The sequence below is a fragment of the Balaenoptera ricei genome, chromosome 10, assembly GCF_028023285.1.
Source record: "Balaenoptera ricei isolate mBalRic1 chromosome 10, mBalRic1.hap2, whole genome shotgun sequence".
NCBI lineage: Eukaryota > Metazoa > Chordata > Mammalia > Artiodactyla > Balaenopteridae > Balaenoptera > Balaenoptera ricei.
Genome location: NC_082648.1, coordinates 63,905,696 through 63,921,365, shown reverse-complemented (window position 1 = coordinate 63,921,365; position 15,670 = coordinate 63,905,696). Strand labels below are relative to the sequence as shown.

The 15,670-nt window shown below is 34.5% G+C and overlaps 1 protein-coding gene across 3 annotated transcripts in view; it reads left to right on the top strand.

Moving 5' to 3' along the window:
* NAP1L1 (nucleosome assembly protein 1 like 1) overlaps positions 1-13,944 on the top strand; it is a 32,902-nt gene extending 18,958 nt beyond the window's left edge. The window contains exons 5-16 of one of the 3 annotated variants that reach the window (XM_059936547.1): positions 4,356-4,497; positions 4,747-4,827; positions 5,860-5,988; positions 7,563-7,634; positions 8,455-8,594; positions 9,031-9,176; positions 9,270-9,289; positions 10,559-10,681; positions 11,441-11,470; positions 11,981-12,031; positions 13,055-13,098; positions 13,817-13,944. In XM_059936547.1, coding sequence (XP_059792530.1) covers positions 4,356-4,497; positions 4,747-4,827; positions 5,860-5,988; positions 7,563-7,634; positions 8,455-8,594; positions 9,031-9,176; positions 9,270-9,289; positions 10,559-10,681; positions 11,441-11,470; positions 11,981-12,031; positions 13,055-13,090 — 970 coding nt within the window. In that variant the 3' untranslated portion in view covers positions 13,091-13,098; positions 13,817-13,944. Of the gene's footprint in view, positions 1-4,355; positions 4,498-4,746; positions 4,828-5,859; positions 5,989-7,562; positions 7,635-8,454; positions 8,595-9,030; positions 9,177-9,269; positions 9,290-10,558; positions 10,682-11,440; positions 11,471-11,704; positions 11,801-11,980; positions 12,032-13,054; positions 13,127-13,816 lie in introns of those variants that run through there. The other 2 variants (XM_059936546.1, XM_059936548.1) reach the window with 2 other exon arrangements.
* The last annotated feature ends 1,726 nt before the right edge of the window (positions 13,945-15,670 follow it).

The following is a 15,670-nucleotide window of genomic DNA, read 5'->3' as shown; positions in this document are numbered from 1 at the left end:
CTGTATAGTAATTTGTTCTGTTATTTCTCCCATAGCCCAAAGGATCTTATCTGCAAGTGGCAGTTTTAACTCTAATCTTCCACATTACACCACACTGCATGTTTATTTTTCTTTCTTTGTAACATTGGCCAGGACTTTCAATACTGTGTTAAACATTAACATTAAAAATGGGCATCCTTGTCTTATTTCTTATCTTAACCAGGAATGAGTATGTAATCTCTTCATTAATGTGTCTATTTGTGATTTATTATGATCTTTTTTCCTTTATCAATTCAGATGGTCTTTTGACTTTTTCTTTGAATCTACTAATTGTATATTAAATATGTTTTTGGAAATCTGAGCTGGATAGTAATATTTTATTAGGGGTCCTTATTTATTAGTGAAAAGAGCTTGTGTGTGCCTGTACACACACACACACACACACACACACACACACTATCCCTGGTTTTAGAGTCAAGATTTCAACTGCCTAGAAATGAACAAGATTGCTTTTACTTTTTTCTTTGTTTTCTGGAACAACTTGTATAAGGTAGGAATTCCTTGAACAGTTGGTAGAACTCTTCTAAAAATTGACTTGGGCCTTTGAGATTTGGGAACTAGAGGTCCTGGGGAATTTATCCAATTTTTTTTTTTGTTTGTTTCTTTTTTAATACCATACTAACTGACCTCTTCAATTTCTCTCGTGCCAATTGTGGAGTTTTATGTTCTTCTAAAGCTGTATGCGTTTTATCTAGGTTTCTAATTGATTAGTGTATAATTCATATTTTTAAAAATCTGATTTTTCCCTTTCATATTCTGTATTTTGTATCTGCATTAGTTTTGCCAGTTGTCTCAATCTTAATGTTTTGATTTTCCATTTGCATATTTTTTGTTATTGCTTTTTTTTTCTGGCTTTAATGTTATTTCCTTATGTGGGTTTGCTCTATTCCCTTCCCAGTTTCTTAATTGCCTGCTTAGTTCATTTAATTAAAAAAAATTAATGTGTCTCTTTTACGGCCATAAAACTGTTTTTATAAATGTTATGTGAATAAGTATGAAAATTTATATGCCGAAATCAATAGCTTAGGCATATTAGTTGTATTGTTCAGATTCTCTTTATTTTTGCGTATTGATTGCTTGATCTAACAGTTTTTGGGATGAATGTATAAAAAATCTTCTTAGTTTATCTTTCTTGTCCTATAATTCTGTCAGTTGTGGATTGTGTCATAGATTTTGTTTTGTCTGATACTAAGATAGCTGCTCCAGCTTTGTTTTGGTTTTTATTTAGCTGCTCCAGCTTTGTTTTGGTTTTTATTTATCTGGCATGTCTTTTTCCATCCTTGTATCTTACTCTAGTATGATTGTTTTCTTCTTTATTAGTAATTTCAAACTCTTTACATTTCTTAGAAGTGGTATTGTTTTTGTAGTTAATTGCTCTTCCTCTTTCTTATTATCTAATTTATGGTACTTTTTTCTCCTTTTCTGTTTTCCATTGAAAAGATCAAGTTGTCTTCTGCTGGTTTCAAAGTTAATGCATTCTGTTTTTTGTTATTATGGTAAAATGGATCATAACCTAATACCTCAGTTTATTTGCCCCTATTGATCTGTTAAATTTACCAATAATATACTTCCTCTAGGCCTCTTTTTTTTTCTTTCAAGGCAACAGTGAAATTTATCAAGATATTTTTGATTCACCCATATGTTATATAGCATCTCCTGGGTTTTTTTTTTACTTCCTCAAAATATTTTTCATGAATATAATATCTGTGGCATACTTCCTAAAGCCTCATATACCTTATACAGTTTTTATTTGGCCTTCATATCTGAAAATTTTAAGTTCAAAGTTCTTAAATATCTTTAAAATTCACTTCATTTTTTCTTGTCTACAGTGTTCTCTTTGAAACCCGATATCCCTCTGATTCCTTTTCCTTTGTAGGTTGTTTGCTTTTTTCTTTGGATATCTTTAGAATTTTCTTTTTTCTTTGATAGTCATCAATCTCATTAACGTGTCTAGTGGTTCGAATAAGGGCTTTCACGTTTCTGTAACTGAGAAATTCATTACCCTCATTTCCTCAGATATCCACCTCCCTTCTCTTTTTCAGCTATTGTTTCATTTGGCACCAGTGCCTCCATGTCTCATAGCTTTTCTGTCTGTCTTTCCTGCTGCCTTTCTGAAGAGGTTTTAAACCTCATGGATTTTTTTCTTCAGTTGGACATATCTTGTTTGTCCTATTTGTTGGTTATTTTAGTTAACTATATTTTTCATACCTAATATTCCCACCTTGTTTTAGCTTTCTTGGTCTTGTTTCAGAGTTAAGATCTATCTTTCTTCAACTCTTTAAATATATTTACATTCTTGTTTAAATCCTTTGTTTAATAATGCTTCAGATGCTAAATATTTCATTCTTTCATAGTACTCTTCAAGTGTCTAGTTATTTTGGCCTTATAGCTCCAGCACACTGGGCGGTATCAGTTACTCTAGTAATGAGTATTGAGGGAGGAATGAAGATTAGACTTCAGTTTGTGACAGTCTCATGGAGAAAGAAAGAGAAAGGCGACTGGATGAGCCTAAGGAGAGCTCCAGTCACCTCAGACTCAGAGTTGACTGACAATTACAGGCAGTTTTCTTGGCTGCTTTGGGAGGAGCCAGTCTCCTTTGGTTGTAATCCGTTGTTTCTGGATTGGAGGGGGTGGAAGAGTGAGTGCTTATGGGCTCTGAGCTAGTCCAGCTTTCATCAGCTCTTCATGTTATCCTAGGAGCAATGGCACTGGGCTCTGTGAAGGGTGAAGGGGACAGGCAGTGAGTGTTGAAGGCAAGTGTAGAACTTTAAAGCTTTTCTGCAAAAAGCTTTCTTCCACCTTGTCCTCACTGCTACCCACTCTGGTCACCACCACCCACCCACCCCCATCCCTGCTTTCCAAGTTGCAGCTCACCCTGTCTGTACCAGTTAAAGACAACCTTCAGTCTTACTCAGAAATTGCTCATGGTGTGATGGTGTGTGTGTGGGGTGTGTGTGTGTGTGTGTGAGAAATAGTTGTTTGCTTCATGGTTCTAAAGTTTCCAGGGTTGATTTTTTTTGAGATGTGGAGTTGCAGGGAGGCTAGCTGACCAAGCTATTTCACCACCTTGACAGAACATTTTAATTTTAATTGTAAGAAATAAAAGTTGGTATTTTAGGTTTTTGTTTTTGTTGTTTGTTTATTTTTACTTCTGATTACCTTAACTGAAGTGGTTAAGTGGAGAATTAATTTGCTTTACACCAATCTGTGTATGGCAGGAAATTCTAACCTGGATCTTGGATCTGTTGTACAGATTCCATGAACTTATGGAACTTTTGAGTGTGAACATTTTTTGGGTGGTAGAGGGATTCATAATTTTAATCATTTTTCGAGGGGCTCATAAACTAGGTGTGTATAACCTTTAAAAAAAATCTATGCCCTATAGTGAATTGTATAGGAATTATATCTTAGAAAAGCTGTTATTTTAAAAATCTACCTCCCCTCTTCATAAAATGTTACATACTTATTTAATGTAATTTCAAATTCCAAATTAAATACTAAGACTAAAAAGAAAATAATGGTGTAGGATACCATTCTTTTTCCAAAAACACATATGCTCCCCTTCTTTCCCCTAATAATTGATACAGGTGAGATATGCAGTTGACCCTTGAATAACACAGGAGTTAATCAGTAGTCAGCCCCCTGTGTCTGCGATTCCTCCATCCATGGATTCAGCCAAGCACAGACTGTGTAGTACTCTAGTATTTACTATTGAAAAATACCTGCAGATAGGTGGACCCATGCAGTTCAAACTTGTGTTAAAGTGTCAGCTGTACATATTTTATTTTATTTATTTATTTATTTAGTTTGGCCGTGCTGCGCTACTTGTGGGATTTTAGTTCTCTGACCAGGGATTGAAGCTGTGTCCCCTGTAGTGGGAGCTCGGAGTCCTAACAGCTGGCCCTCCAGGGAATTCCCTCAATTGTACATATTTTAAAAAAATAATTCAGGTTATCATTGTTAGGATGGTCAGTCCGTGACTTTTTAACTTTTAGACTGCATTTTACACCGGAGATGCCAGCACTGACAAGCCCAGTGCTGAACTTGATTACAATGAAAGATTTAGGGTTGGTGATACGATTTACATTTTCTTATCAATTTACTGTACCTGGTTAAATTTCCTCTTTTGAAATGTTTTATGGTCAAGAGGTCTGGGTATTTAATCTTTTGAATTTTAATTACTTTGAATGTACCTTTTGCTTCAAATAGGAAACCTGTTATTCACTAACTTTCATGCTTCAATTTCAGTATGCTAAAAGAAGTGTTACTTGGGTTTTACTGTGATGCTATATAACTGGTGCTTTCTAACCTTTCAGCTTGCCTAGGGTAGTTAAAAGACGCGTGAATGCTCTCAAAAACCTTCAAGTTAAATGTGCACAGATAGAAGCCAAGTTCTATGAGGAAGTTCATGATCTTGAAAGAAAGTATGCTGTTCTCTATCAACCTCTATTTGATAAGGTAATGCTTTCTAATACTTTGTTTTTTAAATGTAAAATTCAAGAAGATGATAAAGCTCTGGAAATATAAACAAACTTCTGTTAGAACTGTCAGCAAAATGGTTATTAGAGGAATTTGGGAGAACTATCAATAATAGCAATTCAAGTTGTATGAATTAATTAAATATTTAAGCATTCTTAATGAGGGACATCTAGTTTTTAGCTTCGATGCCAGTGTTTTTATGCAAGTTTTTTTTTTTAATAATTTTAGCGATTTGAGATCATTAATGCCATTTATGAACCTACAGAAGAAGAATGTGAATGGAAACCAGATGAGGAAGATGAAATTTCGGTTGGTATTAACTTTAATTTAGTGTTTTTTTTGTTATTTATTTATTTATTTTTGGCTGTGTTGGGTCTTCGTTTCTGTGCGAGGGCTTTCTCTAGTTGCGGCAAGTGGGGGCCACTCTTCATCGCGGTGCGCGGGCCTCTCACTATCGCGGCCTCTCTTGTTGCGGAGCACAGGCTCCAGACGCGCAGGCTCAGTAATTGTGGCTCACGGGCCTAGTTGCTCCACGGCATGTGGGATCTTCCCAGACCAGGGCTCGAACCCATGTCCCCTGCCTTGGCAGGCAGATTCTCAACCACTGCGCCACCAGGGAAGCCCTAATTTAGTGTGTTTTTATACCTTGGAAATAATTATCTTTATTGTGAGATGGATAGTGAGTGCAGATGAGCCACTGTTAGCCCAGCTCCATCTGTACCCAAATTCACCTTTTCCTTGCATTTTTATAGAATTTAAAGTTTATAGATTCATATAAACTTCGTTTCAACTTAATGATGACATATAAAAGGATTGTTCCCATTTTTAAAGTGCAAATGGAGGTCTCTAAATGTCCTGCCCACAACTTATAGACGGCAGAGCTGTGATAAAAATCCATTGCTCTGTTACATGACCCTGTTTCTCCAGCATTGATGTTTTAATGTTGGTGATGAAGAGAATATATTTTGATTAAGAACACCAATGGGTGAGGCAGTGGACAAGGTTTATATTTCTTTTGCTTTTCCTCTTTACTGTGCTTAAGTCTTACTTTTTTTCTCTTCTCTCCCATGAAGCTGAAAGTTTTTTCCTACAGCTCATGGTCCTAGTGGCTTTCTTTTTGGAAGGGGTATGGTAGTAGAAATATTATGGAAGTAAGGTCTGGTATGGGTGACAGCAGTGTTTACACAATTAGACTAGAACTTCTTTGGCTAAATGTTAAAATTAATCATTGAGGGTTTGTTGGGTTCTCTGCCACTGCATGTAAGTTAAGGGGATGTAAAAAATTTTATCAAGATGTCTAATCTAGGTATCCAGTAATGATGAATGCTGTCTTTTATTAAGGAGGAGCTAAAAGAAAAGGCCAAGATTGAAGATGAGAAAAAGGATGAAGAAAAAGAAGACCCCAAAGGAATTCCTGAATTTTGGTTGACCGTTTTTAAGAATGTTGACTTGCTCAGTGATATGGTTCAGGTAATTTTATTCATAAAAACACCAGTTTACCTCAGAGGGTAAACCTTTGAAGTTTAAATGGCTCTGATGACTAGTCTCTTTATTATTGATTTTTATAGAATGATTGCTTTCTTTTTTTTTTTTTTTGGAGGGGGCCTACACCGTGCCATGCGGCTTGTGGGATCTTAGTTCCCTGATCAGGGATCGAACCTGGGCCCTTGGTAGTGAAAGCAAGGAGTCCTAACCACTGGACCACAAGGGAATTCCCATGATTGCTTTGTTTTGAAAGAACTGTTATTGGTAGAAGGAAAATTGCAGCTTTGATTAATGTAATCAAATAAATTATAATTTGTTTTCAAAAATTAGATAATGAAATAGTCCCTTTGGTAATTGCTCATCTCACTGTATGATGCTTTCTCATATATCCCTGTGCCTTCTGTTTTTAGATGTGGAGTGTGGTGGTAGGATGGGGGAGTTTCAGTTGTCCTACCCCAGTGACCTTTTCAGTTTGAAACAACTATTCCAAGGGACATTTGCATTTTAAAAGAATACTGTAAAAATATTTACCTATTTTTTAAAAATTAATTAATTAATTTATTTATTTTTGGTTGTGTTGGGTCTTCGTTTCTGTGCGAGGGCTTTCTCTAGTTGCGGCGAGCGGGGGCCACTCTTCATCGCGGTGCGCGGGCCTCTCACTATCGTGGCCTCTCTTGTTGCGGAGCACAGGCTTCAGACGCGCAGACTCAGTAGTTGTGGCTCACGGGCCCAGCTGCTCCGCGGCATGTGGGATCCTCCCAGACCAGGGCTCGAACCCGTGTCCCCTGCATTGGCAGACGGATTCTCAACCACTGCGCCACCAGGGAAGCCCAATATTTACCTATTTTAACAATTGTCATTTTCCCTGGGAAACTGACACAGATGTCACCTTCTCTGGGAAACTTTGCCTCTCCTAATCTGAATCATTTTTTGATCCCCTGTCATCTGGATTGTAGTACTTGTTACCTTGTATTGTGATTGTTGGATGTTAATGTCAAGAAAAAGAAACTGTCTCAAAACAATGACTGCTTACTGCATTTCTACTTTTTAGCAAAGTAGAAAAGGAACAAGCATCTGGAAAAGGCAGCAATTATGATCGGGGAAACTTTTTTTTTTTTTTTTAATATTTTTGGCTGCACCACGTGACATGCGTGGTATATGCATATTTAGTTCCCCGACCAGGGATCGAACCCTTGCCCCCTCCAGTGGAAGCACAGAGCCTTAGCCACTGGACCGCAAGGGAAGTCCAGATCTGGAAACATTCTTAAAGCAAACATGAATTATTTAGACTTGGTTTTGAACTTTTCAGCCCATTCAGTCTATATAATGATGTAGTTCTCTATTTAGTCACCTTTTTTCAGCCAGTGGTGATAGAAGGTAGAACTAAGTAAACTAGCTTCAGTATAAGGCATAACCTGGAGAATTAAGTCTTTATGGTTCATAATCGTACATAAAACTGAACAATAAAATGTCTGTCAGTTAAGTGCTTAGTCCAATAACAGAACACTAGTCTTAATGCCATTCAGATACTCATTTTAATTTTTTTTTTTAATTTGAAGGAACATGATGAACCTATTCTGAAGCACTTGAAAGATATTAAAGTGAAATTCTCAGATGCTGGTCAGCCTATGGTAAAAGAATTTTGAAACATTTTCAATTTTGTAACAACTGTTTACAAGTAGATAAATGGAACTTTCTAAAGAAAGGTGACATTCAACGGTTAGACATGGGAGTGGGAAGAAATTAAAACTGATACTTAATTGATGGTAGGAAATAAATGTTTGGACGTTGACAGTTGTGATGCAGTATTTATTCCTTTTCCTCCCTCTGAATGTAAACTATTTTTGAAATATAGTCAATTTTTGATCCTAGATTAAGACTGTATATAAAAATAATAGCAAAGGAACATGAATAAGAAAATGCTTATTCTGTATTAAAAGACATGTGTCTGGGAATTAAATAAAACAGAAGATGTTAGAGGGCTCCCACTTCCCCATTATGAAAGATCAGCCAACGGCTTCTCTCCAAAACCATCAGTATTATGTAAAGCATGGGCAAAGGCTCTGTAGGCTATTAGTTCTTATATTACATGTGATAAGGTTGGGCTTCTTCTCTGTCAAGCTAGGTTCTAGTCTAAGGTTTAAAGCCCTCTCTGTGGAGATGGGGGGGTGGGGGGTTGGTCAGTTTATTCAGCTGTACCTAACCTATGTCATAAACATGTTACTAAATAGTAGTGTTAGCTGAACTAAGTTTTATTCAGTTTATTTTGTGCCACATTTTGCTTTTAAGATACTTTGGGATTTATATGACCCTTTCTTTCCCAGAGTAGGACTTTGTCACTTAAGATTTTATATGTTTATAGAAATCATAGATTAAGCTTTATTTACTGAAGCATTGAAATTTATCATGTAGGAATTTAATTACTTTTTATGCTTTTTCTTTTTTTTTAAGAGTTTTGTCTTAGAATTTCACTTTGAACCCAATGAATATTTCACAAATGAAGTGTTGACAAAGACATATAGGATGAGGTCAGAACCAGATGATTCTGATCCTTTTTCTTTTGATGGACCAGAAATTATGGGTTGTACAGGGTAAGTTTAATTTTATTACTTTAACAGAATGTTATATCTGTTTTTGCTTTACTTATGATTTGTGATATTTGGTATTTTCTAGTGTGTCTGCTTAGTACATACATACATATTTATCTCCAAACATTTCAGTAAAATGTTTTCTGAGAGGCTTATTCATTTTCCTAGAATTCTCCATAGACTATTACAGATATTTTTCCAAAGGAGTGTACATTTAAATTTATTATATTGTGAGTTTGTGGTAATTGTAAATATATTTATTGAAAAAGTTTGTTTAGAAATAAAAATTTTCTCTTTGTACTGCTACAAAAAGCAGCACAAATTTCCCCTCTAAATTTGAAATTAAATAGAACATTTAATTAGAAAAATCTCAGCTTTCCTAGCAATTGAAAGTAATGTGTTAATTGTGATAGACCATCTCTCCCCTTTGTTTTGGAAGGTGCCAGATAGATTGGAAAAAAGGGAAGAATGTCACTTTGAAAACCATTAAGAAGAAGCAGAAACACAAGGGACGTGGGACAGTTCGTACTGTGACCAAAACAGTTTCTAATGACTCTTTCTTTAATTTTTTTGCCCCTCCTGAAGGTAAATAGTGTTTTACTTTGGGTATTTATGGTGGTTTTATTGTAAGCTTTGTTTACTTTTTATTCATTTGAATTTCTTTTCTCAATTTTGCAGTTCCTGAGAGTGGAGATCTGGTAAGCTGAATTGTTATTTATTTGTTGAATTGTTTACTAAGTATGAAATTAAAGGACTGGTTCTTAAATGTATGGAGTAGAATAGTTGCTACTAGTATTTTGTTCTGAGGCTTGCAATGCATAGAGGAAGACCTTTACGCGTGTGAAAAATTACTCCATTTAAAATGCTTTTGGTGCCTCTACTGAGAAATGGTGAAAGGCTAAAGATAGTCCTTTCTTCTGAGACTTGCAAATACTTCTGTGAGGGATTCAAGTTTTCAAAACTAGTTTTCTTCCTTATTGAAAATAGAATGTATTAAATCATTTATACTATTTACTAAACACTAACCACATTCTGCTTAGAGTTCTTTGTGTGGTTTTTATTCCAATGGAAATTTGGTTTTATATATGTGGTCATATAGCCGAAAACTGTGAAATATGCCAGGCACACAGCCAGGAATGAGGAACTGCCTTAAAGAAATCTACACAGGCAAGGTAGGCTAGGTCTGTTTTGAATTTGGCTTAAGTCTGTTACGAAATATTGATGGTAGCAAAACAATCTTGAGTTACGGATAGAACACCTCTGCCTGTGATTAGAATTCTTTCCTTCAGAGTCTTCCCCCACGACCCTTTGGTGTTTTATTGTTGTTGTTGTTAGAGTGGATTATGTTGATGAGTCAAAATAAACATTCAGGAATTCACAGAATAGTTACTCAGTGTTTAGTATCACAGAACTAGAACTTTAGTATCATGGAATAATTTTAATTTTGAATAATATCAACAGCATTTCTGTGCTGTACTTTGCCATTAAGTAGAAACCTTAGATTGACTTAGTCTTTATCAAGTAGGACAACATCTCATTTGGCATTACACAGAGGCTTGGATACTGTCTTTTAGGAAGTGTGAAATGATATTCTCTGGTCTTATGTGCCATATACATAATGTTACTTAGAAAAGTGTGAGATTCTTACTGTTATTCCAGTTGGTGTTTTCAGTAATTAATATTTTAAAAAGTTGTCATATAGCAAAGTTGCTTTTGTAACTTTTAAGCTAGAGAAATCTTAAGCAATAACCAGTATGTATACTGGCCTGCTAACTTATTTTCTTTTTATTAAAAACCTGTAAACCTAGGGCATATGTAGAGACTATTTGATCATGCACATGTAAGATAATTTTAAAAGTTTAAAGTTAAAAGTGAAGTTGAGAGTTTCTGCATATGATTTAAATCCAAGTCTCACATATGCCAAATTAAATGTTATTAAATTATGTGCTTTTATTTTTCTTTAACAGGATGATGATGCTGAAGCTATCCTTGCTGCGGACTTTGAAATTGGTCACTTTTTACGTGAGCGCATAATCCCAAGATCAGTGTTATACTTTACTGGAGAAGCTATTGAAGATGATGATGATGATGTGAGTGAATTTGAATCCAGCAGTGAAATCGTTTGGTGAGGGTGTGATAGTCAGAATCGGTGAGAGGTTTAATGAATAGATGCAATTGTTAAAAAGCAAGACAGAATAATTCAAATTAGGCTGATTACTTATGTCCTTTTAGATAACTTCCTTGAATTAAGTAGGTTCTTTTAGGATCTTTGGGTTCATTTATTGTAGTTTTTATTTTCCTGCTATTAGGAAGGCTACTTTCTCTGAAGTAGTAAAACTTTACTATGTTGGGTTAGTGTTGTAAATCCATTACACGTCTTTGACCAAACAAAACGTAACCCTGTACATTTTCTACTACTGATAAAAATCTTTATTAGGAAGCATGGAATTTTTATCCATAGGAATATTAAGTAACGATTAAGGTAAAATTAGGCTGCTCTCAAATATTTTGGATATCTTTCTTGTTAAATGGCAATCATTCACATAGCCTTTAGGTCCTTTTTGTACAGGCAAGTAATATTTACAGTCATAGTTATCTGATCATACTTCATCCATGATTGTACTATGTTCTTTATTTTAATTTTTTAAAGTGTCAGGTTTAGATAATGGCACTGAGCTGGGTGATTCCTGAAGCTATTGTCCTTGTTTTAATTTATAATCCGTCACTGTAGGGCATGTATTTTTTCCTCTCTTTAGATATTAGGGGATACAATGGTGGACATTAACTAAATGCTACTTTCAGATGTTTGTTAGCTTCATTCAAATGTCATCCTTTTTTCCCTTTTTTAGTATGATGAAGAAGGTGAAGAAGCGGATGAGGTAATGTTTACCAAATGAGCAATTAATTCTGTTTAACACATTGAGAAGCAAATTGAGTGACTTATGTATTCCTTTGCTATAAATCATTACTCTGTGATACGGGATAAAAATGTTTTTGGAAAAAAATATGGTTTTAGAATTCTACAGCCAAACAATGTATGTATGAGGTTTCAATAAATAAATTGCAAAACTCAGAACATTTTTTTTATTTCAAATAATTCTGTTCTGCTGCAGGGTTATCAGCTCTTTGAAGAAGTCAAAAGCTGCAGTAAACTTTTTCAACGTTGGCTGCAGTAAATCTTTTCAATAAAACCTGTCTGGATGTCTCAAGTTGTGTTGGGAAATTTTTCATATTAGAAGCTTTCAAATTAAATTGCATTGTCACCAAACTCTGTAATCATGAAAATCTGTTGACTTATAGAGTAACTTGTATTAAATTCTCCCTACATTATGAGCCGTTTCTTCCTATTATGTACCTACTTCATGGATGCATTTTGAACTTTAATATAGGAAGGGGAAGAAGAAGGAGATGAGGAAAATGATCCAGACTATGACCCAAAGGTGAGCAAAATTAGTGCTGCTTTCTGTTAAATTTAAGGCAGGTTAAATATGAGTTAGTGTTTCTGAATGTAAAGTTTCTTTTAGTCTATTAAAGTCTTTAATAAATCTCTCCTCACTGGCATTTCAATAGTACATGTAATTTCAATGCACCTTTCCTAAGAAACGTTTATTTTTGGTTCTGACCTTTATTTTTCCTAGTTTCAGGCTAAATAACCCTAGGTTCTATTTTAATGGCACATTATCTTGGGCATTTCTTTTTAAATTGTTTTTTAGAAGCACTTGAAATTACTTATTGCTTGTGTTCTTTAGGTTGTTTTCTCCCCAAAGGAAAGCTTATAAACATAGGTCAGTTTTTAAATCATCTGAACGCAGGAGTGCACAGGAATAGGGGAGCAATACTCTTAGGTTCTCCCAGTCATCTCTTTGCTCCATATCTGAGAGTCCCAGTTTCTTATTCCTGGGAAGTTGTCATATCACGGTTAGTAAAGGACTTTATCTCCCACAGAATGCTTAGTATGTTATCAGAATTCATTTGGAACTTCTGGTTTCTCTTTAATGTATTTATTCATTTGCTTATGCTTTAAAAATATCCAGAAGATACTTTAACCTAGTGAGCAGGTAAGAGAGGGTAGTTAAAAAAATCAAATATTCTAATAGGTATGAATTGGTGTTAACAGCTAAATATGAATGGAGTTAGTATTTTAGAATAACTGACCTATTAAAAGGCAAAAATAATTGGTAATATGACTTAACAAATTGCTTGGCTATTTTCAGATTATAGCTTAATGTGTTTCACTTTATGGAGTTCATTCTACAATGTAAAATTGGGGCTTTTAGTTTTTCGCATTTTTGTGACTTGGTAATATTTGAATAAATAATTTGCCATCATTTATTTTTTTTAATTTGGCAGAAATTTTGACAGAACAGTGAGATATTGTGATAATTAAGATAGTTAACTACTATTGAAAAATAAACTGAAGCAGGTAGAAAAAGATAGATTGACTTGTTGTTTTCCTTTAACAGAAGGATCAAAACCCAGCAGAGTGCAAGCAGCAGTGAAGCAGGATGTATGTGGCCTTGAGGATAACCTGCACTGTAATAGCCTAAACACAACTATTATTTACTTACAGCCTTATGTTTTTGTATTTTCTTGGTAGACTCAAGTTTTTTTTTAAAGGAAAGGAACTGATATTTTAAAGACCAAATTTGTTCTACTTAGCATTTTAACTAGTTTTTCTGCCAGATACATTGAATGCACAAATTCTCTCACGCATGTTTGTTCATTGCTACATATTTGGTTCTTCCTGGAGTATTTTTATCTTGTAACTATTAGATTACAGTTATGAAAATGAACAGAACTGTGAAATGAACCAGATTTTTTGTCTTGCTAATTTTTTTCCTGAAGAACCAAAGTATTTTTTCAGCGGGTAGTTGAATGGGTTTAAGTTCGCTTGCACTAGCTGTGCCTTTCATTACTTTGTTACAGAAATACAGTGACTTATACTAAGACAATTCATCATTTAAAAAACAACACTTGTCAAGACAAGTATATGGTTAAGAATTTCCAGTAAGACCACACCTGATAACTTAGATTGTTAATGGATTTTTGTATTTCAGGTGACAGTTACTTATAAAGAAATCTTATTAACTAATAGTATGGTTATTGGTTACCACAGGGAGGTGAATAAAACCTAGTATTTTCAGAAGTTAAGTCTCATTATTTTTATTTTAACTGTACTTTTAAAATTTAACCTCCATTAACTAAGCATCTTTTCTTTGTGGTAGGGTCTACCTTCTGCTTCCCTGGAAAGGATGAATTTACATCATTTGACAAGCCTATTTCAAGTTTTTTGTTGTTTGTTTGCTCGTTTTTGTTTTTGCAGCCTAAAATAAAAATGTCAAATATAATTTTAGTTCTCCAGAGATAATGTCTTAATTTTGTACTAATTCAGGTAGAAGCAGAGGCCTAGCTTAAATTATGTACCCAGTTTACTGCATTATTGAAGAAAAGGGTGCCAACTTTGGAAGAGGTACTACATCTACTAATGAGAGAGGATTAAAAAAAACAAAATCTTAAATGATTTAATGTTTTTAATAGAAAGATTAAAATGGTAAATTTTATTTCCTTTCGTCAGAACTAGACAAAAGGCCCCAAGCCTCTACAGTTAATTCCAATTCTTATTCCTTGAAGTATGAGTGTGTCATTTACCCACGCCTTTTGTTTTACTATGTATTAAAATGGGTAGTACTGTTTACTTAACTACCTCACAGATGTGTTAAGGCATATTAAGTTAAATTTTATGAAATGTTTCTCAGTCTCATCACAAACTCAAAAGTTTGGACCTATTTGTACCACAAGTATGTGATATTCAGCATTTTATTTATACCAAGGTCTGATAGTTAAACTGGAAAACAAAGATTAAGGACCTTTATTCTGGATCCGGTCAGGCAACCCTTGCAGATCTTTGTGTGCCTCCTATTTTAATAGAAGTGGATGGACGAGCAACTGTTTGAAAAGGTCCAAGAATTTTTTTTCCAGCTCTTTTAATTATGACCATATTGTAGTAAATACTGCAGATATCATGGGACTAAAGTAGAAATAAGACCATTTTTAGAGGGGGGAAATGCCATTAAATTAGAGACTGTAGAGCCACGTTTAAAATACCTCAGGCTAATTACTGTTACTTTTGGGGATGAACTTTAATGCTTTGACAGTGAGGATGGACTAATTGGGTTGTAATTATAGGAAGGCCTTAGAGTTCCTGCTATATTAATAAAATTACACTGCGTTCCTTTTTAGAGGTGATAGAGCTTCTGTTTTAAAAATTTAGTATTAAGGTCTTGGAATGTAGACACATTGTGTTCTTTGTATAGTACTATCCATTCCTCTCCTGAGATTTTAATTAACTACTGGAAATCCTTAACCAATTGCAGTAGCTTATAGGGGGGAAAAATGCCATGAAAACACCTGTTTTTCCTCTTTATTTTCAAAATGATTTTGGTTGTTTTGATTAGACATTCTGTGACATTTTTTTTCCTTTTGTACCCATAGTTCATCTGAACACAGCTTTTTCTGAACTTAAAATTTTTAACCTAAAGATAGAATCCCATTTTTAATGAGCTTAAAAAAGTAGCAAAATCACTACTTTTTTTTTTTTTCATTTCTTTAGGAAATAGCTGTTGCCAAAGTGAAGAGGTAGATACTATTTCGTCTTGTTATATAAGGGGGAATATGGTTTGCAGAGGAATTGTTTTTTTAAATAAAGTTGGAGTTTCAAGGGATATCAGTGTTCATCTATGCCATCTCTCCAGTTTCAAAATGGTTCTATTCCATTCTAGAAATTTGACATGTAACTTGAAATCCTTAATAAAATTGCATTTAATTTTATTAAATGTACTGGTGATATTTTGGGTGGTTTTTAAAAAAGAATGAGTATATACTTTTTTTTTTTTTTTTGGAAGAGTGGAGAGTAGAGATGTTTTGAGTAGGCTATTCAATGCTTAGGCCATGATGGCCTGTAAAATGTGTCATTTTAAGAGCAACCTCCCAAGCCCCACTAAATTGTGTTTGTTATTGGAAGACTAGACAGAAAGGGATTCCCTAGTTCTACAGATTATACTCTGAGTTAACTATAGATG